Source organism: Salmo salar, chromosome ssa18, assembly GCF_905237065.1.
Source record: "Salmo salar chromosome ssa18, Ssal_v3.1, whole genome shotgun sequence".
Lineage (NCBI taxonomy): Eukaryota > Metazoa > Chordata > Actinopteri > Salmoniformes > Salmonidae > Salmo > Salmo salar.
In genome coordinates, this window is record NC_059459.1 from 50307051 (window position 1) to 50328904 (window position 21854).

The following is a 21854-nucleotide window of genomic DNA, read 5'->3' on the forward strand; positions in this document are numbered from 1 at the left end:
TCGGAGCCAGTGTAGTACGATTAAATTTTAGCCCTGTATTGACGCTTTACCTGTTTGATGGTTCGTCAGAGGGCATAGCAGGATTTCTTATAAGCTTCCGGGTTTGAGTCCCGCACCTTGAAAGCAGCAGCTCAACCTTTTAGCTCAGTGCGAATTTTGCCTGTAATCCATGGCTTCTGGTTGGGGTATGTACGTACGGTTACTGTGGGGACGATGTCCTCGATGCACTTATTGATAAAGCCAGTGACTGATGTGGTGTACTCCTCAATGCCATCGGAAGAATTCTGGAACATGTTCCAGTCTGTGATACCAAAACAGTCCTGTAGTTTAGCATCTGCTTCGTCTTACCACAAGGAATCCACAAGGAAGTTTGTCAGGTCAAAGGAAACCATTTGTTTGATGTGTTTAATGTCATTAATACCATACCTATCCATTCATCCCATTCCAGCTATTACTATGAGCCCGTTCTCCAATAAAGTGCCACGAACCACTCACTGACAGTGAGTCATGGTGTCTATCAGTCTCCCTGCTCTGTTTCTTTCTTGTGTCACTGAGCTCACTAAAAACGGTGGGCACCTCAATTCCCCCATGTGAGATGAGGTCTTAATTTCCATCTCATATCTGAAGGGGAGGATGGAGTCAAATAATGCACCTGCTGTTTTAGCCATTTGTAATTTAGCCAACTTTTTGCAAATTATAAGTCTTTAGGCATTCCCTGCTTAAGATTGGTCCTGACCATGGACTACGTTGAAGTTATTTTCCTATCACTACTGTCTATCTTCAAAACAATGTGACATCAGTAATGAAAAAATATATGGTGCTTGTGAGCTCAAGTAAATTCCAGATCCAGTCCAAATTAAGACTATCAATATTATTTTATTTGCTTGAGCTATGCCTCTGGCCTGAAATCCAGTGTCACTTCTCCAAGGACATAATAGGATAAATATAGCTACAGTGCCTTCAGAAAGTATTCATACCCTTGACTTATTCCACATTTTGTTGTGTTACAGCCTGAATTCAAAATTGATTAAATGTGTTTTTTTTCACCCATCCCCATAATAACAAAGTGAAAACATGTTTGTAAATATATTGAAAATGAAATACAGAAATATCAAATGTACATAATTATTCGCACCGAGTCAATACTTCGACGCCGATTAAAGCTTTGAGTCATCTTGGGTATGTCTGTATCAGCTTTGCACATCTGGATTTTGACATTTTCTCCCAGTCTTCCTTGCAGATTTTCTCAAGCTCTGTTACGTTAGATGTGGAGTGGCGGTGAACAGCAATCTTCTAGTCTTTCCACAAATTTTCAATGGGATTCAAGTCTGGGCTTTGGCTGGGCCACTTCAGGACTTTCACATTATTGTTCTAAAGCAATTGCAGTGTTGCTTTGGCTGTATACTTGGGGCCATTGCCCTGTTGGAACATAAATCTTCGCCCCCAGTCTGTCATTTGCACTCTGAAGCAGGTTCTCATCAAGAATTTGCCTGTATTTGGTTCCATTTATTGTTTACTCTATCCTTACCAGTCTCACAGTCCCTGACACTGAAGCATCCCCATAGCATGATGCTGCCACCACCATGCTTCACATTAGTGAGGGCATTAGATGGGTGATGAGCTGTGCCTGGTTTTCTCAAAACATAGACTTTGCATTCAGGCCAAATAATTACATTTTTGTCTCATCAGACCACATAATCTTTTGCCTTATTCTCTCATAGTCTTGCACGTGTCTTTTTTGCAAACTAAAGGTGTGCTGCCATGTGCCTTTTTCTCATGAGTGACTTCCATCTTGCCACTCTCCCATAAGCCCAGATTGGTGCAGTGCTGTGCTCCCATCTCAGCCAAGAAACTCTCTAGCTCTGACAGAGTTGTCAATCAGTTCTTCGTCACCTCCCTGACCAAGGTCCTTCTTACCCGGTTGCTCAGTTTGTTTCAGACAGCCAGATCTAGGCAGAGTCTGGGTAGTTATATATTTTTAAAATTTCCCAATGATGGAGACCACCGTTCTCTTGGAAACTTTCAACACTCCAGAAATTGTTTTATACCGTTCCCCAATTCTATCTCAGAGATATATGGATAGTTCCTTTCTGCTCTGACATGCACCGTCAACTGTGGGACCTGTTATAGACAGGTGTGTTTCTGTCTAAAATGTCATGTCTAAACAATTGAACTGGCCACAGGTGGACTCCAATCAAGTTGTAGTGACATCTCAAGGACGATCAAAGGAAATTGGATGCACCTGAGTTCAATTTGAAGTGGCATAGCAAAGGTGTGTGAATGACTACATAAATTACACTTTTGGATTTCATTTTTTTTAATAATAAAATGTTTTCACTTTGTCATTGTGAGATATTGTGTTGATGGGTGAGAAAATATATTTTTTTAAATACATTTTGAATTCAGGCTGTTACGCAACAAAATGTGGAATAAGTCAAGGTGTATGAATAGTTTCTGAAGGCACTGTATGTCATGGTGAGAGTCCATATAATGGTACTTTCACAAACACTATTAGCCCACAGATATGTGTAATGCTTTAATCCTAATAAGTGGCTGCTAAGGGAAACATCTTAGATGTAATGTGAGCTCAGTGTAATATCGGGAATCTAGTGAAGGAGAGCGCTGATTTATTTTAATCCAAGTTGAAAACCTATTAGCTATTTACAGAGAAATTATAAATGGCATCACGTCAGGGCTGAATATGCTAATTCAGTGGGGAGGTACAGTGTCATTCGAATCTAATCCCATCAAGGGAGTAGGGTGAAAATATCACCCAATTTTGCAATGCAAATAGAAAGGCAAGGAACTTGAGGATGCCCTGAATGATTTGTGTTCCAAAAGATTCTCTATATTAAAGCTTAGATGAAGGAACATAGCAGCCATGTTTTTATATGTGGGATGAATGTAGTTGAGCATTTCCCTTTTTTAATAAGTAAGTGCCGAAGAAATGTTTGAAATGCAGGTGTGAAGAAATATTGTCAATAGTTTTAAAGGAGTAAATGACTAGTGTTGTTGACCTGTAAAATGGTCTGCCGTTCTGAGGACTGGTTGTGTAGTTAATTGTACTGGGAGTTGTAGTTGGACTGGGATGATTTCAGCTTTTACAGTCTTCACTTTCCTGGAACGCTGAGCCTTCAATTAAACGATTCAGAAATAATATTAATAAATTGTGCCCTGACTGACTGTTAAGTGACTATTACAATGCATCACCTCCTAGTCACACTCCTAGATGCCCCATTACCCACATTTAGTCGTTCCACCTGGCTGATAAAGTTCTAAATCACAGTCTGGTATGGGAATATAAATGTGTGAGGGCATAGTGTGGTGTAGAAATAAATGCAACCATGCAACCTTCTCCCTCTTGCAGTTTGTTAGGCAGCCAACTGTATGTGGTTCTCAAATTGATTTCAAATACTTACCACATGGTGGTTAAATCATTTTTGTACCATGTGACCTTTAAGTGATTTGAAACATTGTGCAGTTCCTTTAAAAAATAATGGAATGTTGTTAAGATTATAAATGATTCTGACCAGTCTCAGAGTCAGTGTTTTCCATATTCTTTACATGGAAAGATCCTGACTATGCAAAGTAGCCTTTATTATTAAACCAAATCAATTCAAAGTTAATTCGTCATATACACAGGATACATCAGGGTATAAACGGTGCAATTAAATGCTTACTTGAGAGCTACCTCCCAACAGTGTAGTGAAATATAGTAAAAATAAAAGTAACAACAATAACACAATAAGGCAAAAAGTGGTAAACAAATATTAAAAAGTATACAAGTAGTAGTAAAACTAGCAGCAGTAGAGCATTAAGATGTGGTGGGAAATATACACTGAGTATACCAAACATTACGAACACCTTCCTAATATTGAGTTGCACATAATAATAATAATAATCTCAAATAATCTCTGCAAATAATCTCTGAACCTCATGTTTGTGCAGGTGGACAGCTAAGGATGCTGTTTAACAGTCTTATGGCCTGGAGGTAGAAACTGTCTGAGACCAGATGCTCTGCTACCGTCTGCCCTCACTGGATAGGGCAAGCAGAAGCATCAGTCAAAGACAGAGCCAAAGTATCTTGTCCTTAAGCCTCACCATCCCTTGCAGGCTTTTAGACCTTAAGTGGCTCAGTGGTGTTATATAAAGCCGGCAGTGTTCATAAATATCTCATAGAGACTTGTAAAAGTAAGTGAAATGATGCTGTCTAGTCTCACAAGACACATCCCACTGGGCACAGACGTCAATTTCATTTAAATGTTTATTCAACCAGTGGGATAGGAGCTTGTATTGGAATGCAAAGAACAACCTTCCATTGTTTGGTATTCATTTACCATGGTGCAAGGCAGAGGGGCAGTGCGAACGGCCCAGTACATCACTGGGGCCAAGCTTCCTGCCATCCAGGACCTGTATACCAGGCGGTGTCAGAGGAAGGCCCTAAAAATTGTCAAAGACTCCAGCCACCCTAGTCATATACTGTTCTCTCTGCTACCACATGGCAAGCGGTACCGGAGCGCCAAGTCTAGGTCCAAGAGGCTTCTAAACAGCTTCTACCCCCAAGCCATAAGACTCCTGAACATCTAGTCAAATGGCTATCCAGACTATTTGCATTGCCCCACCTTTCCACACTACTGCCACTCTCTGTTGTCATCTATGCGTAGTCACTAATAACTCTACCTACATGTACATACTTCCCCAACTAACCGGTGCCCCCGCACATTGACTCTGTACCGGCACCCCCCTGTATATATTGTTATTTTTTACTGCTGCTCTTTAATTACTTGTTACTTTTATCTCTTATTCTTCTCCATATTTTTTTTTAACTGCACTGTTGTTTAGGGGCTCGTAAGTAAGCATTTCACTGTAAGGTCTACTCCTGTTGTATTCGGCGCATGTGACTAATACAATTTGATATAAAAAAAAAAAAAAGACTGTGGTACATTGTTTTGTATTATTAAAGCTGAATATATCCTCACTGTAAAGCTCAGGAACAACGAAGCCCATTTCCCAGAAAATCATGTCTATAAAGTCCAGTACATGTCTGTCAAAAAAGGTGCTATCTAGAACCTAAAAGGGTTCTTCGGCTGTCCCCCATAGGAGAACCCGTTGAATAACTATTTTTGGCTCCAGGTAGAACCCTATTGGGTGCCATGTAGAACTTTTCCCCCAGAGGGTTCTACCTTGAACCAAAAAGGGTTCTCCTATGGGGACAACCAAAGAACCTGTTTGGAACCCTTTTTTCTAAGAGTGTAGCAATATTCCAATGGCCAAATGTGCTTATTTTATTTTTTGATCTAGTTATCCAGTTCATTCAGATAATTCAGAGCCAACTCTCTCATTGGTGTTAATGGCCTAAGCATAATACAAACCTTTCATAAGATTAAGGTCCAATGTTTTATAAACTTATACATCATCTGGTTTATCTTTTCTCTCTCCCTTTCTATCTCTCTGTATTTCTCGTTCTTCCTCTGTCCCCTCAGAATTTGCTGATTCTGGTGAGTTACTTTTCTAATTATCTCTTTTTTACCCCTTGTAAGCTAACCATTGTAACAATACATACTATACTGACCATCTTGCATGCATGGGACTGGGAGATACACTGGGGCCAAACACTGAGAGAACTAAGTACATGATTTGTTCTTTGCCACACGTCCAAATAAAGTAGAGGACAGAGGACTATGGAAAGACCAAAAACAGTCAGTGGCCGACCATTGCCCACTGTATCTGTGGTGTGTTTGCACAGTTGAGAAGATTCTTGCCACTTTGATTCCTTAATAAATCTACATGTTTTCAGGATGACACAAACAGCATGTGTCATAGTATTTTAGTCTCTGACACTAGCAAAAATGTATTTTGGTAGCTTGGTATGTTCAAAATAATGTGTTAGTATTATGGTCAGCTAGCTAGTCATAAAGTGTAACAAACCACACCTAACTTTACACTTTGAGTGTCTTTTTATAGACATTCCTTTTGACTTAGAAGTCAAGACAAAAATGACACAAACATTTGGGAAATGTGTTTAGAAATCCTTGCAGTGTCAGGCACATTACACATTTTCATTACAGTTTTTTTTTTTGCTGCATTTTGTACTGTAAGTACTGTAAGTGGTATATAAACTGTAAATGCAAAACTCTAAACTGATGGCACTTGTAATGTAACCATGGATGTTTAACTTGCAGAAATGGGTAATTTGGTCATTTTTGAGTTGTATCATTTCTGTTTTATTGTGTTCATCCTGTTTTATTGAAGGTCCTTTTTTGGAAGAGACAATTCAAATCTGGCTACGCCCTGTGCTATTATTACACACCACAACTATCAGCACACTCTCTTTTTCCATCAGTGTGGCGCTAAAAACAATATCACTTAGGAGCTGCATCAAATATTGAACTGCAGAAAACAGGGGGAGGGGTTGGCTACATTGAACATTTTGGTTTTGTGCCTGAGCTCTCTGAATAGCAAAATCATGCCATAGTAAGCAGCACAGCCTTACAGTACATCTAAGTTCTTAACTAGACCTTTGATCCGACCACAGTCTGGTCATCTGTGGAGTTTTGAATATTCATAGCTGAGATTAGCGTCATTGTCAGAGGTTTACACAGATCTGTGACTGGGGGAATTAGAACTTTTGGGATAAATAAAACAAAATGTGTGCTCCATCTCGATCTAGTTCGCAATTTAGATAGCTAGTTGAAAAATGTGAACTCTGTCCTGAACATGGTATACACTGGGAAAATAGAAAAAAATTAAATAGTGGCGCGAAGTCATGTCAACAAAATGTGAACGACAGGGTTGGTAGCTCATCCCAAAGCACGCTCTGGCAGAGCATATGATGAAGAACAAAGACGCTATGCTCGTACGCTAATAGAAAAAATATGTTATCTAGAACCTTTTTAAAGGCTTATTCGGCTAGCCCCATAGGAGAGCCCTTTTTGGTTCCATGTTTTTTTTAAATTTAACTAGGCAAGTTAGTTTAGAACAAATTATTATTTAAATGACTGCCTACACTGGCCAAACCCGGACAACGCTGGGCCAATTGTGCGCCGCCCTATGGGACTCCCAATCATGGCCGGTTGTGGTATAGCCTTGATTCAAACCAGGGTGTCTGTAGTGATGGCTCTAGCACTGAGATGCAGTGTCTTAGACTGCTGCGCCACTCAGGAGCTCCATGTAGAGCCTTTTCCCCAGAAAAAAGTTTTACCTGGAACCCATAAGGGTTCTATCTGGAACCAAAAATGGTTATCCTATGGGGACAGCCAAAGAACCCTTTTGGATCCCTTTTTTCTAAGAGAGAACTGCATGCTGTGATAGGATCCGGAAGCAGTTAGGTTTAGCATCTCTAGAAATCAACAACTTGTGTTAGTCACAAATTCATAGATGATAGTAGACAAAATAAATTAACTAATACAATACAATTTGGTGCTTTGTCTTGGAGGGACAAAAGCCAAGTTGACGTTTGACTAGGTATGCGGTACAAGCCCTGCCTTCAGTGATGGTCCGCCCCTGATGATAGGGATCATAATGTGACAGGGCTATGTACTTACTCACTGTAGCACTTTGAGATAGTTTTTCAATGAAATGTGCATTATAAATTCAATGTACAATGAATGTGCTTGCACACATACAATTTATTCTGCCCACTCTAGCGCTTAAATTATTTAAGTTATTATGATTTGTAAACATGAAACCAACTTTTAAATGTGCCGATGGCCCCAACTTGGATTGCTTGAGGAAATATTTATTACATTTATACTTTTAGTACTACAACAATATTTAATACATTCCCAACATATTTCAATGACAGTAAATGGGTCATAGACTTACATGGGGAAAATTACACCATTTAAGCTATAAACAACAAACCAGCGTTGAGATGTTCAGACTGACCCAACTTTGATTCCTTTTCAAAGGTTTTTTGATACTATGTATACTTTTTGAATTATAACCATATTAAATGTTCATAAAAGCGCCATAGGCTTGAATGGGAAGTATTTGCATTTGCCACTGCTCCAACGTAGGTGGCTTGCATTCAGATTTATGAGACTATTAGTTATTTTCCTACTATAACGATTTGAATTTTGCATGAAATAATGTGTTTGAATGAGAACTATAGGAAGACAGTAATAGCTATTCAAAATAGTCCTGCTCCTTGTCCAATTAAGCTACAAGACCAACTTTAAAATGTTCAGGCTATTCTTACTTCAAACTTTATAACTACACTAAACAAAAATATAAACTTAACATGCAATAATTTCAAAGATTTTACTGAGTTACAGTTCATTTAAGAAAATCAGTCAAGTGAAATAAATTCATTGGGCCCATAATCTGTTGGTCACAGATACCTTAAAAAAAGGTTGGGGCATGGATCAGAAAACCAGTCAGTATCTACATTTGAGAAATTTAGGAGATGTTCTTATCCAGAGCAAGTTACAGTAGTGAATGCATACAATTTTGTATTGGTCCCCCGTGGGAATCAAACCCACAACCCTGGCGCCATGCTCTACCAACTGAGCCACAGTGGACCACCATTTGCCTCGTGCAGCGTGGCACGTCTCCTTCGCATAGAGTTGATCAGGCTGTTGATTGTGGCCTGTGGAACGTTGTCCCACTCCTCTTCAATGGCTGTGCGAAGTTGCTGGATATTGGCGGGAACTGAAACACGCTGTCGTACACATCGATCCAGAGCATCCCAAACATGCTCAATGCGTGACATGTCTGGTGAGGATGGAAGAACTGGGCCATTTTCGTGCTGTGCCTTATCATGCTGATTAAAACATGAGGTGATGGCGGCGGATGAATGGCATGACAATGGGCCTCAGGATCTCGTCATAGTATCTTTGTGCATTCAAATTGCCATCGATAAAATGTAATTGTGTTTGTTGTCCATAGCTTATGCCTTCCCATAATATAACCCCACCAACCCAATGGTGCACTCTGTTCACAACGTTGACATCAGCAAACCGCTCACCCACACGACTCCTTACACGCTGTCTGCCATCTGCCTGGTACAGTTGAAACAGGGATTCATCCATGAAGAGTACACTTCTCCAGCGTGCCAGTGGCCATTGAAGGTGAGCATTTGCCCACTGAAGTCAGTTACGACGCCGAACTGTGGTCAGGTCAAGACCCTGGTGAGGACGACGAGAAGGCAGATGAGCTTCCCTAAGACAGTTTCTGTGCAGAATTTCTTCGGTTGTGTAAACCCACAGTTTCATCAGCTGTCCGGGTGGCTGGTCTCAGACAATCCCACAGGTGAAGAAGCCTGATGTGGAGGTCCTGGGCTGGCATGGTTACACATGGTCTGCGGTTGTGAGGCTGGTTGGACGTACTGCCAAATTCTCTAAAACAATGCTTATGGTGGAGAAATTAACATTCAATTCTCTGGCAACAGCTCTGGTGGATATTCCTGCAGTCAGCATGCCAATTGCACGTTACCTCAAAACTTGAGACATCTGTGGCATTGTGTTGTATGACAAAACTGCACATTTTAGAGTGGCCTTTTATTGTCCCAAAACAAGGTGCACCTGTGTAAGGCTCATGTTGTTCAATTAGCTTCATGGGGCTCTCGAGTGGAGTAGCGATCTAAGACACTGCATCTCAGTGCTAGAAATGTCACTACAGACCCTGGTTCAGTTCCAGGCTGTATCACAACCAGCCATGATTGGGAGTTCCATAGGGCAGTGCACAATTGGCCCAGTGTCACCCGGGGTAGGCCGTCATTGTAAATAATAATTTGTTCTTAACTGACTTGCCTAGTTAAATAAAAAAAATGTATATGCCACACCTGTCAGGTAGATGGATTATGTTGGCAAAGGAGAAATGCTCACTAACAGGAATGCCAACAATTTGAGAAATAAGCTTCTTGTGGATATGGAACATTTCTGGAATCTTTTATATCAGCTCAGTTAATATTTTTGTTCAGTTTATATTTGCATACTTTAGCATAAAACATATAACCAACAGTAACTCTTGAACTGTTCAAGCTAGAGTCACCAAACCAACATTCACATGTTCAAGCTATCCAATCAATCAATCTTTCCATCGCAATTTAAGCTACAACACCAACTATCATAACTTCAAATTCTTTAAAACCCTTATAAACTATAACTATATTCATTAGCCGACATTAGCATAGCATAACTTTTGAACCATTCAAACTAGACACCTAAACTACATTAACATGTTCAGGCTATCTGTCACGGGCGTCGTATGAATTGGACCAAAACGCAGCGGGAATGTGAATACTCATCTTCTTTAATGAAGGAAACCATAAACACTTAACAAACATCGACAAGAAACAGTCCTGTTAGGTGCAACAAACACTAAACAGGAAACAACTACCCACAAATCCCATAGAATAAAACACCCCTCTTAGATAGGACCTTCAATTAGAAGCAACGAGGAGCAGCTGCTTCCAATTGAAGGTCAACCCAATAAACACCACATAGAAATAGACATACTAGAACTAACATAGAAATAGACTAACAAAGAACATAGCCCAACAAACCCCGAAACACTAAACAAACACCCCCTGCCACGCCCTGACCAAACTACAATAACAAACAACCTCTTTTACTGGTCAGGATGTGACACTATCATATTCTATCAATCAATCAATGAATTCTCCCATCTAAATCAAATCACATTTTATTGGTCTCATACACACGTTTAGCAGATATTATTGCGGGTGTAGCAAAATGCTTGTGTTTCTAGCTCCGACAGTGTAGTAATATCTAACAAGTAATATCTAACAATTTCACAACATATGCACACAAATCTAAGGAATTAAGAATATATAAATATATGGACGAGCAATGTTAGAGTGGCATTGACTAAGATACAGTAGAATAGAATACAGTATATACATACGAGATGAGTAATGCAAAATATGTAAACATTATTAAAGTGACTAGTGTTCCATTTATTAAAGTGATTTCAAGTCTATGCATATAGGCAGCAGCCTCTAATATGCTACTGATGGCTATTAAACAGTCTGATGGCCTTGAGATAGAAGCTGTTCTTCAGTCTCTCGGTCCCAGCTTTGATGCACCTGCACTGACCTCATCTTCTGGATAATAGTGGGGTGAATAGGCAGTTGCTCGGGTGGTTGTTGTCCTTGATGATCTTCTTGGCCTTCCTGTGACATCGGGTGTTGTAGGTGTCCTGGAGGGCAGATAGTTTGCCCCCGGTGATGTGTTGAGCAGACCGCACCACCCTCTGGAGAAACCTGCATTTTTGGGCGGTGCAGTTGCCGTACCAGGCGGTGATACAGCCCAACAGGATGCTCTCAATTGTGCATCTGTAAACGTTTGTGGGGGTTTTAGGTGCCAAACCAAATTTCTTCAGCCTCCTGAGGTTGAAGAGGCACTGTTGCGCATTCTTCACCACACTGTCTGTGTGGGTGGACCATTTGAGTTTGTCAGTGATGTGTACGCCGACGAACTTGAAGCTTTCCACCTTCTCCACTGCGGTCCCGTCAATGTGGATAGGGGGGTGCTTCCTCTGCTGTTTCCTGAAGTCCACATTCATCTCCTTTGTTTTGTTGACATTGAGTGAGAGGTTATTTTCCTGGCACCACACTCCCAGAGCCCTCACCTCCTCCCTGTAGGCTGTCTCATCGTTGTTGGTAATCAAGCCTACATCTGCAAACTTGATGATTGAGCTGGATGCGAGACTGGCCACACAGTCTTGGGTGAACAGGGAGTACAGGAGGGGGCTGAGCACGCACCTTTGTGGGGCCCCAGTCTTGAGGATCAGCAAAGTGGAGGTGTTGTTTTCTACCTTCACCACCTGGGGGCGGCCCATCAGGAAGTCCAGGACCCAGTTGCACAGGGCAGTGTTCAGACCCAGTGTCTCGAGCTTAATGATGAGCTTGGAGGGTGCTAATGTGTTGAATGCCGAGTTATTGTCAATGAACAACATTCTGACAGGTATTCCTCTTGTCCAGATGGGATATGGCAGTGTGCGGTGCGATGGAGATTGCATCGTCTGTGGATCTATTGGGGCAGTAAGCAAATTGAAGTGGGTCTAGGGTGACAGGTAAGGTAGAGGTGATATTGTCCTTGACTAGTCTCTCAAAGCACTTTCATGATGACAAAGTGAGTGCTACAGGGCGATTGTCATTTAGTTCAGCTATCTTTGCTTTCTTGGGTACAGCAACAATGGTGGCCATCTTGAAGCATGTGGTGACAGAAGACTGGGATAGGGTGATTGAATATGTCCATCAACACACCAGCCAGCTGGTCTGCGCATGCTCTGAGGATGCGGCTAGGAATGCGGTCTGGGCCTGCAACTTGCAAGGGTTAACACGCTTAAATGTCTTACTCACGTTGGCCACGGAGAAGGAGTGCCCACAGTCCTTGGTAGCGGGACGCGTTGGTGGCACTGTGTTATCCTCAAAGCGGGCAAAGAAGGTGTTTAGGTTGTCTGGAAGCAAGCCGTCGGTGTCTGCGACGTGGCTGGTTTTCCTTTTGTAGTCCGTGATTGTCTGTAGACCCTGCCACAGCTCGGGTGACAGGTTGCCGAGTGTTGGGCCAGCAACCGAAAGGTTGCTAGATCAAATCCCAGAGCTGACAAGGTAAAAATCTGTTGTTCTGCTCCTGAACAAGGCAGTTACCCACTGTTACTAGGCTGTCATTGTAAATAAGACTTTGTTCTTAACTGACTTTCCTAGTTAAATAAAGGTAAAATAAATACATTTATGTCGTGTGTCTTAGCCTTTGAATTGCGACTCCACTTTGTCTCTATACTAACGTTTTGCCTGTTTGATTGCCTTGCGGAGGGCATAACTACACTGTTTGTATTCTGCCATATTCCCAGTCACCTTGCCATGGTTAAATGCAGTGGTTTGCACTTTCAGTTTTGCGCGAATGCTGCCATCTATCCACAGTTTCTGGTTAGGGTAGGTTTTAATAGTCACAGTGGGTGCAACATCTCCTGTACACTTCCTGTTAAACTCATTCACCGTATCAGTATATTGTGTCAATGTTATTATCGGAGGCTACGCGGAACATATCCCAGTCCGCGTGATCAAATCTATCTTGAAGCGTGAATTCCGATTGGTCAGACCAGCGTTGAATAGTCCTTAGCACGGGTACATCCTGTTTGAGTTTCTGCCTATAGGAAGGGAGGAGCAAAATGGAGGAATTGTCAGATTTGCTGAAAGGAGGGCGGGGGAGGGCCTTGTAGGCATCCCGGAAGTTGGAGTAGCAGTGGTCGAGTGATTTTAGCAGCGCAAGTACTACAGTCAATGTTTTGATAGAACTTCGGCACCCTTTTTCTTAAATATGCTTTGTTAAAATCTACCAGCTACAATAAATGCGGCCTCAGGATATGTGGTTTCCAGTTTGCATAAAGTCCAGTGAAGTTCTATGAGGGCTGTCGTGGTATCGGCTTGAGGGGGGATATACACGGCTGTGACTATAACCGAAGAGAATTCTCTTGGGAGATAATATGGTCAGCATTTGATTGTGAGGTATTGTAGATCGGGTGAACAAAAGGACTTGAGTTCCTATATGTTATCACAATCACACCATGAGTCGTTAATTATTAAACATACACCCCCACCCTTCTTCTTCCCGGAGAGATATTTATTCCTGTCTGCGTGATTAACTGAGAACCCAACTGGCTGGACGGTTGAGAGTGCCATGCTTCCGGGAAAAGGAGTATCTTATAATCCCTGATGTGTCTGGGGAAAGAAATCCTCGCCCTGATTACGTTAACTTTACTATCCAGAGACTGAACATTAGCAAGTAATATACTCAAATGTACCTCTCCTCTGCTGGCGGTGTTTTGGGTCGGCCTCTGGAATTAGATCAATTGCCCTGGGGGGTGCAAACAAAGGATCCGATTTGAGAAAATCGTATTCCTGGTCGTAGTGCTGGTAGTGCTGGTGAGTTACCAATAGTTTTTTCCGGCTGTATGTAATAACACAAAATATTTTCTGGGCTCAAAATGTAAGAAATAATACATAAAACAACAAAATACTGCAAAGTTTCCTAAGAGCTGGAAGCACGGTAGCCCTCTCTGTTGGTGCCATTTTCAACCTACTTTTTCAACTATAACTAGTCACTCCATTACAACTGCAGTCACTTCCACTACTATAACTTATTTCACAACCATTAATACTTTATGAAAGCTAGCAAGCACACACATTTTCTTCAGGAAATCTACTAATTATTATTATTATTAATTTATTATTATTATTATTATTATTACAGACTCCTCATTGGATATTTTGTATACCCCATATATAATAAAGGGAGACTAGATAATTTCTGCATTGTGGTGTGGACATGTTGTTGCTGTTATCTTGTCTGTAATGACCCTTTCTGTATGGCATTGACCATTGCTGAACAGACAATTACCATGAATGGTTCACCTGCCAACACACACACTCACCAAAAGTACCTCTTGTCACACAGTTTAATGAAGTGTGGCTTACAGTAAATATTGCTCATGAAATCAAAAATGATAAATTTTTCAACAAAGAGTGGCTTATCTGGTAGATTAGATATGCCATTTAAAGGTTGCTAGATCGAAACCCCGAGCTGACAAGGTAAAAATCTGTCGTTCTGTCCCTGAACAAGGCAGTTAATCTACTGTTCCCATGCCGTCATTGTAAATAATATTTTTTCTTAACTGACTTGCCTAGTTAAACAACAGTTAAATAAAAAAATTAAAATAGATATTTACAAACAATCAATACTAGATCACTATATGATTCTTTGTTCTATAAATAATATATTCTAAACTCAGCAAAAAAAAGAAAAGTCCTCTCATTGTCAACTGCGTTTATTTTCAGCAAACTTAACGTGTAAATATTTGTATGCACATAACAAGATTCAACAACTGAGACATACACTGAACAAGTTCCACAGACATGTGACTAGCAGAAATTGAATAATGTGTCCCTGAACAAAGAGAGGGTCAAAATCAAATGTAACAGTCAGTATCTGGTGTGGCCACCAGCTGCATTAAGTACTGCAGTGCATCTCCACCAAGGCACCTGCAAGTTCCCGGACATTTCTGGGGGGGAATGGCCCTAGCCCTCACCCTCCGATCCAACAGGTCGCAGATGTGCTCAATGGGATTGAGATCCGGGCTCTTCGCTGGCCATGGCAGAACACTGACATTCCTGTCTTGCAGGAAATCACACACAGAATGAGCAATATGGCTGGTGGCATTGTCATGCTGGAGGGTCATGTCAGGATGAGCATGCAGGAAGGGTACCACATGAGGGAGGAAGATGTCTTCCCTGTAACTCACAGCGTTGAAATTGCCTGCAATAACAAGGTCAGTCCGATGATGCTGTGACACACCGCCCCAGACCATGACGAACCCTCCACCTCCAAATCGATCCCGAGTACAGGCCTCGGTGTAACGTTCATTCCTTTGACGATAAACGCGAATCCGACCATCACCCCTGGTGAGACAAAACCGCAACTCGTCAGAGAAGAGCACTTTTTGCCAGTCCTGTCTGGTCCAGCGATGGTGGGTTTGTGCCCATAAGCGACATTGTTGCCAGTGATGTCTGGTGAGGACCTGCCTTACTACAGGCCTACAAAACCTCAGTCAAGCCTCTCTCAGCCTATTGCGGACAGTCTGAGCACTGATGGAGGGATTGTGCATTCAGGGTGTAACTCGGGCAATTGTTGTTGCCATCCTGTACCTGTCCCGCAGGTGTGATGTTCGGATGTACAGATCCTGTGCAGGTGTTGTTACACGTGGTCTGCCACTGCGAGGACAATCAGCCCTCCGTCCTATCTCCCTGTAGCGCTGTCTTAGGCGTCTCACAGTATGGACATTGCAATTTTTTGCCCTGACCACATCTGCAGTCCTCCAGCCTCCTTGCAACATACCTAAGGCACGTTCACGCAGATGAGCAGGGATCCTGATCATCTTTCTTTTGGTGTTTTTCAGAGTCAGTAGAAAGGCCTCTTTGGTGTCCTAAGTTTTCATAACTGTGACCTTAATTGCCTACCGTCTGTAAGCTGTTAGTTTCTTAATGACCATTCCACAGATGCGTGTTCATTAATTGTTTATGTTTCATTGAACAAGCATGGGATACAGTGTTTAAACCCTTTACAATGAAGATCTGTGAAGTTATTTGGATTTTTACGAATTATCTTTGAAAGGCAGGGTTCTGAATAAGGGACGTTTCTCTTTTTGCTGAGTTTATCAGAAAGATCAATAGTAATGCAACTTTCATGTATCATGTTATATGTAAATCCCATGTCAAGTGTGGTATAGTATTCTGGTGACACTCTGGTGTCCGAACTACCCCTGGTCTTGCGTGTGTGTCTGGTCATGGCACCTGGTTGTCGTCGCCCCCATACAGTCTTATGACCCAGAATGTAGCCACATTGTATCTATGATCGTATGCTATCCATTCATAATTGATCACGCAGCTCAATATGTGCCCCCCGCCCACCCCAGCCCTGTTCAGTATTCACCCCATGCCTCCTTTTTTTTTAGGAAACCTAAGAGGTTTGCTGCTACAACCACTCAGTGCTCAGATGCCTTTACTACCCCACACAAAAATTGTTAGATGAATGATTGGGCCTTGACTAAATTATGTAAGCCCTCCCCCCCAACTCGGAGCATCGTAGACGAGTTTTTACACCTAATGGTGCTACGATGCTCCGAGTTGGGGGGGCTTACATAATTTAGTCAAGACCCAAATCGTTCATCTAACAATTTCTGTTGAAAGAATCAATGTTAAAAGCCTTTTGCTCCAGGACACTGCATTTTCATTACGAAAAAAATAAAATACAGTAAAGAGGTCATGCCACAAGGACAAAAATAACAACAAGTTCTTATGTCCTGTTGCAAACAAACATAAGAGGGATTTCATTAAAGGCACAGTGCAGTCAAAAATGTGATTTTTCTGTGTTTAATATACAAAAAAAGAAAAGGAGAGCCACACACTCAAGGAACTCAGATGCAATAATGTAATGACCTAATAACCAACATTTCAACAGACAAGCTGTCTTCATCAGGGTATAATGACAAACACTGTGGGTCACTAGTTATATGGTGTCAAAGGACACACACAGGTGTCTGTAATCATGGCCAGGTGTAGCCTGATATCATTGGTTAATTCTCAGATATAAACAGAACATACAAAAACATGAATGGATAGCATACGATCATAGATACAATGTGGCTACATAGGCTGACAAACATTTACAATGAATAGCAAAAACACAATATTCACAAGAATGGCTTCAGATCAAAGTCTACGTTGAGCCTGAAGGGAGCAAGGGTCTTTAAATTAAAGATCCAGGCAGCGTCTTGTTTAAACTAGCTTCCAAAAAGTGGGCCACGATGCTCTGAGATTTGTACTTTTAATTTGCGATTTGTTTTACCCACATTATTTTTACCACAAGGACAAGTTATAAGATAAATAACTGCCTTAGTGGAGCATGTGATAACACCTTTGATTGGGATCTGTTTTCCTGTTTGGGGATGTTTTGAAGGATCTACATTTGTAAGTGCCATTGTATTGAGTGCAGCCATTGCAGTTGAGTGCAGCCGCTACAATAGGACGCCCTGGAGGTTTTGTAACATTCTTGTGTAATTTCGGCAAAGTATAGAAAGTGGAAATTTTAGGGTGTTGAATAGCCAAAAAGTTGTTCTTTTTTGGTGATTTGACCAGAACTTAAATACCCATCAAGGACAGTGAATAATAGATAGTGTTCTGAAATTGGGAAGTGGGGTCACTTCTGAGTCTCTTGTAAAAGGTCTTGTCTATAACACTCATTTACATAAACTGTTCAATCCATGAGAACAACCGACCCCCCCCCCTTATCGGCAGGTAAGGACTGGCGTATCGGATTGTAAATGTTTTTCATCCTTAGGTAAATTATGGAAAAATATGTACTCCTGGTATCTGTGACCATCAGACGCATATCTGTATTCCCAGTCATGTAAAATCTATAGATTAGGCCCTAATTTATTTATTTCAATTGACTGATTTCCTTATATGATCTGTGACTCTGTACAATCTTTGAAATTGTTGCATGTTGCGTTTATATTTTGGTTCAGTGTAGCTGTGGTCATCTGACTAGAATCAACAAGGGCTTTCTACAACAATAGCAATATTAGCGCAGCTAGCTAGCTAACATTGACTAGACCATAAAGCAACACACAGGGACATGCATTGCCAAACAACACTACTGTCACCTTCTGGTTTGGAGTATTTAAACAAGGCTAAGTGGCTGACAATTTTGAGGTCTTTGCTGTGTGAACACAAACATTTAATAATCCTACTGGTGTGTCTGAGCTATTAGCTATACCATTGTTAGAGCCTCTATGTACACTGAGTGTACAAAACATTAAGGACAAAAGCTCTTTCCATGACATAGACTGACCAGGTGAATCCAGGTTAAAGCTATGATCCCTTATTGATGTCACCTGTTAATAAATCAATTTCAATCAGTGTAGATGAAGGGGAGGAGACAGGTTAAAGAAGGATTTTTAAGTCTTGAGGTAATTGAGACATACAGTGGGGGAAAAAAGTATTTGATCCCCTGCTGATTTTGTACGTTTGCCCACTTACAAAGAAATTATCAGTCTCTAATTTTAATGGTAGGTTTATATGAACAGTGAGAGACAGAATAACAACAAAAATAACGCATGTCAAAAATGTTATAAAATGATTTCCATTTCAATGAGGGCAATAAGTATTTGACCGCTCTGCAAAACATGACTTAGTACTTGGTGGCAAAACACTTGTTAGCAATCACAGAGGTCAGACGTTTCTTGTAATTGGCCACCAGGTTTGCACACATCTCAGGAGGGATTTTGTCCCACTCCTCTTTGCAGATCTTCTCCAAGTCATTAAGGTTTCGAGGCTGATGTTTGGCAACTCGAACCTTCAGCTCCCTCCACAGATTTTCTATGGGATTAAGGTCTGGAGACTGGCTAGGCCACTCCAGGACCTTAATGTGCTTCTTTTTGAGCTACTCCTTTGTTGCCTTGGCCGTGTGTTTTGGGTCATTGTCATGCTGGAATACCCATCCATGACCCATTTTCAATGCCCTGGCTGAGGGAAGGAGGTTCTCACCCAAGATTTGACAGTACATGGCCCCGTCAAATGATGTGGTGAAGTTGTTCTGTCCCCTTAGCAGAAAAACACCCCCAAAGCATAATGTTTCCACCTCAATGTTTGACGGTGGAGATGGTGTTCTTGGGGTCATAGGCAGCATTCCTCCTCCTCCAAACACGGCGAGTTGAGTTGATGCCAAAGAGCTCCATTTCGGTCTAATCTAACCACAACACTTTCACCAGTTGTCCTCTGAATCATTCAGATGTTCATTGGCAAACTTCAGACCGTCATATATATGTATTCTTGAGCAGGGGGACCTTGCGGGCGCTGCAGGATTTCAGTCCTTCACGGCGTAGTGTGTTACCAATTGTTTTCTTGGTGACAATGGTCCCAGCTGCCTTGAGATCATTGACAAGATCCTCCCGTGTAGTTCTGGGCTGATTCCTCACCGTTCTCATGATCATTGCAACCCCACGAGGTGAGATCTTCCGTGGAGCCCCAGGCCGAGGGATATTGACAGTTCTTTTGTGTTTCTTCCATTTGCGAATAATCGCACCAAATGTTGTCACCTTCTCACCAAGCTGCTTGGCGATGGTCTTGTAGCCCATTCCAGCCTTGTTTAGGTCTACAATCTTGTCCCTGACATCCTTGGAGAGCTCTTTGGTCTTGGCCATGGTGGAGAGTTTGGAATCTGATTGATTGATTGCTTCTGTGGACATGTGTCTTTTTTTACAGGTAACAAGCTGCGGTTAGGAGCACTCCCTTTAAGAGTGTGCTCCTAATCGCAGCTCGTTACCTGTATAAAAGACACCTGGGAGCCAGAAATCTTTCTGATTGAGAGGGGGTCAAATACTTATTTCCCTCATTAAAATTCAAATCAATTTCTAACATTTTTGACATGCGTTTTTCTGGATATTTTTGTTGTTATTCTGTCTCTCACTGTTCAAATAAACCTACCATTAGAATTATAGACTGATCCTTTCTTTATCAGTGGGCAAACATACAAAATCAGCATGGGATCAAATACTTTTTCCCCCCACTGTAGATTGTGTATGTGTGCCATTCTGATGGTGAATGGGCAAGACAAAAGATTTAAGTGTCTTTGAACAGGATATGGTAGTAGGTGCCAGGCGCACCGGTTTGTGTCAAGAACTGCAACATTCCTTGGGTTTTCATGCTTAACAGTTTCCTGTGTGTATCAAGAATGATCCACCACCCAAAGGACATCTAGCCAACTTGACACAACTGTGGGAAGCATTGGAGTGAATTGAGGCTGTTCTGAGGGCAAAACGGGGGAGGGGGCTGCTCAATATTAGGAAGGTGTCCTTAATGTTTTGTACACTCAGTGTATATTGAGATCCCTGAAACCACAGAATAACCATCAAATGAAAAATGTATATTCCCTCAATTCTGTTAGATTCAACATGTAGCTACTGGATATATACAGTTGAAGTCAGAAGTTTACATACACCTTAGCCAAATACATTTAAATGTAGTTTGTCACAATTCCTGACATTTAATCCTAATAAAATTGTCTTAGGTCAGTTAGGATCAGCACTTTATTTTAAGAATGTGAAATGTCAGAATAATAGTAGAGAGGATTTATTCCAGCTTTTATTTCTTTCATCACATTCCCAGTGAGTCAGAAGTTTATATACACTCAATTAGTATTTGGTAGCATTGCCTTTAAATTGTTTAACTTGGGTCAAACGTTTTGGGTAGCCTTCCACAATAAGTTGGATGAATTTTGTCTCAGGCCTCCTTGCTCGCACATGCTTTTTCAGTTCTGTCCACACATTTTCTGTAGGAATGAGGTCAGGGCTTTGTGATGGCCACTCCAATACCTTGACTTTGTTGTCCTTAGGCCATTTGCCACAACTTTGGAAGTATGCTTGGGGTCATTGTCCATTTGGAAGACCCATTTGCGACCAAGCTTTAACTTCCTGACTGATGTCTTGAGATGTTGCTTCAATATATCCACATAATTTTCCTATCTCATGATGCCATCTATTTTGTGAAGTGCAGTCCCTGCTGCAGCAAAGCACCCCCACAACATGATGCTGCCACACCCCTGCTTCACAGTTGGGATGGTGTTCTTCAGCTTGTAAGCGTCCCCCTTTTCCCTCCAAACATAACGATGGTCATTATGGCCAAACAGTTCTATTTTTGTTTCATCAGACCAGAGGACATTTCTCCAAAAAGTACAATCTTTGTCCCCATGTGCAGTTGCAAACCGTAGTCTGGCATTTTTATGGCGGTTTTTGAGCAGTGGCTTCTTCCTTGCTGAGCGGCCTTTCAGGTTATGTCAATATAGGACTCGTTTTACGGTGGATATAGATACTTTTGTACTGCTTTCCTCCAGCATCTTCACAAGGTCCTTTGCTGTTGTTCTGGGATTGATTTGCACTTTTCGCACCAAAGTAGGTTCATCTCAAGGAGACGGAACGTGTCTCCTTCCTTAGTGGTATGACGGCTGCGTGGTCCCATGGGGATTATACTTGCATTCTATTGTTTGTACAGATGAACGTGGTACCTTCAGGCATTTGGAAATTGCTCCCAAGGATGAACCAGACAATACTACAATACTCTACAATACTCTACAGTACTTTTCTGAGGTCTTGGCTGATTTCTTTTGATTTTCCCATGATGTCAAGCAAAGAGGCACTGAGCTTGAAGGTAGGCCTTGAAATACATCCACAGGTACACCTCCAATTGATTCAAATGATGTCAATTAGCCAATCAGAAGCTTCTAAAGCCATTACATCATTTTCTGGAATTTTCCAAGCTGTTTAAAGGCACAGTC

At 41.5% G+C, this 21854-nt stretch overlaps 1 protein-coding gene across 4 annotated transcripts in view; it reads left to right on the forward strand.

The window, feature by feature from the left end:
- Positions 1 to 21854, forward strand: part of LOC106577456 (sodium/potassium/calcium exchanger 2) — a 183332-nt gene that overhangs the window by 107171 nt on the left and 54307 nt on the right. For all 4 annotated transcript variants that reach the window (XM_014155447.2, XM_014155450.2, XM_014155448.2 and 1 more), the window contains one exon: positions 5484 to 5498. In XM_014155447.2, coding sequence (XP_014010922.1) covers positions 5484 to 5498 — 15 coding nt within the window. The remainder of the gene's footprint in view (positions 1 to 5483; positions 5499 to 21854) is intronic.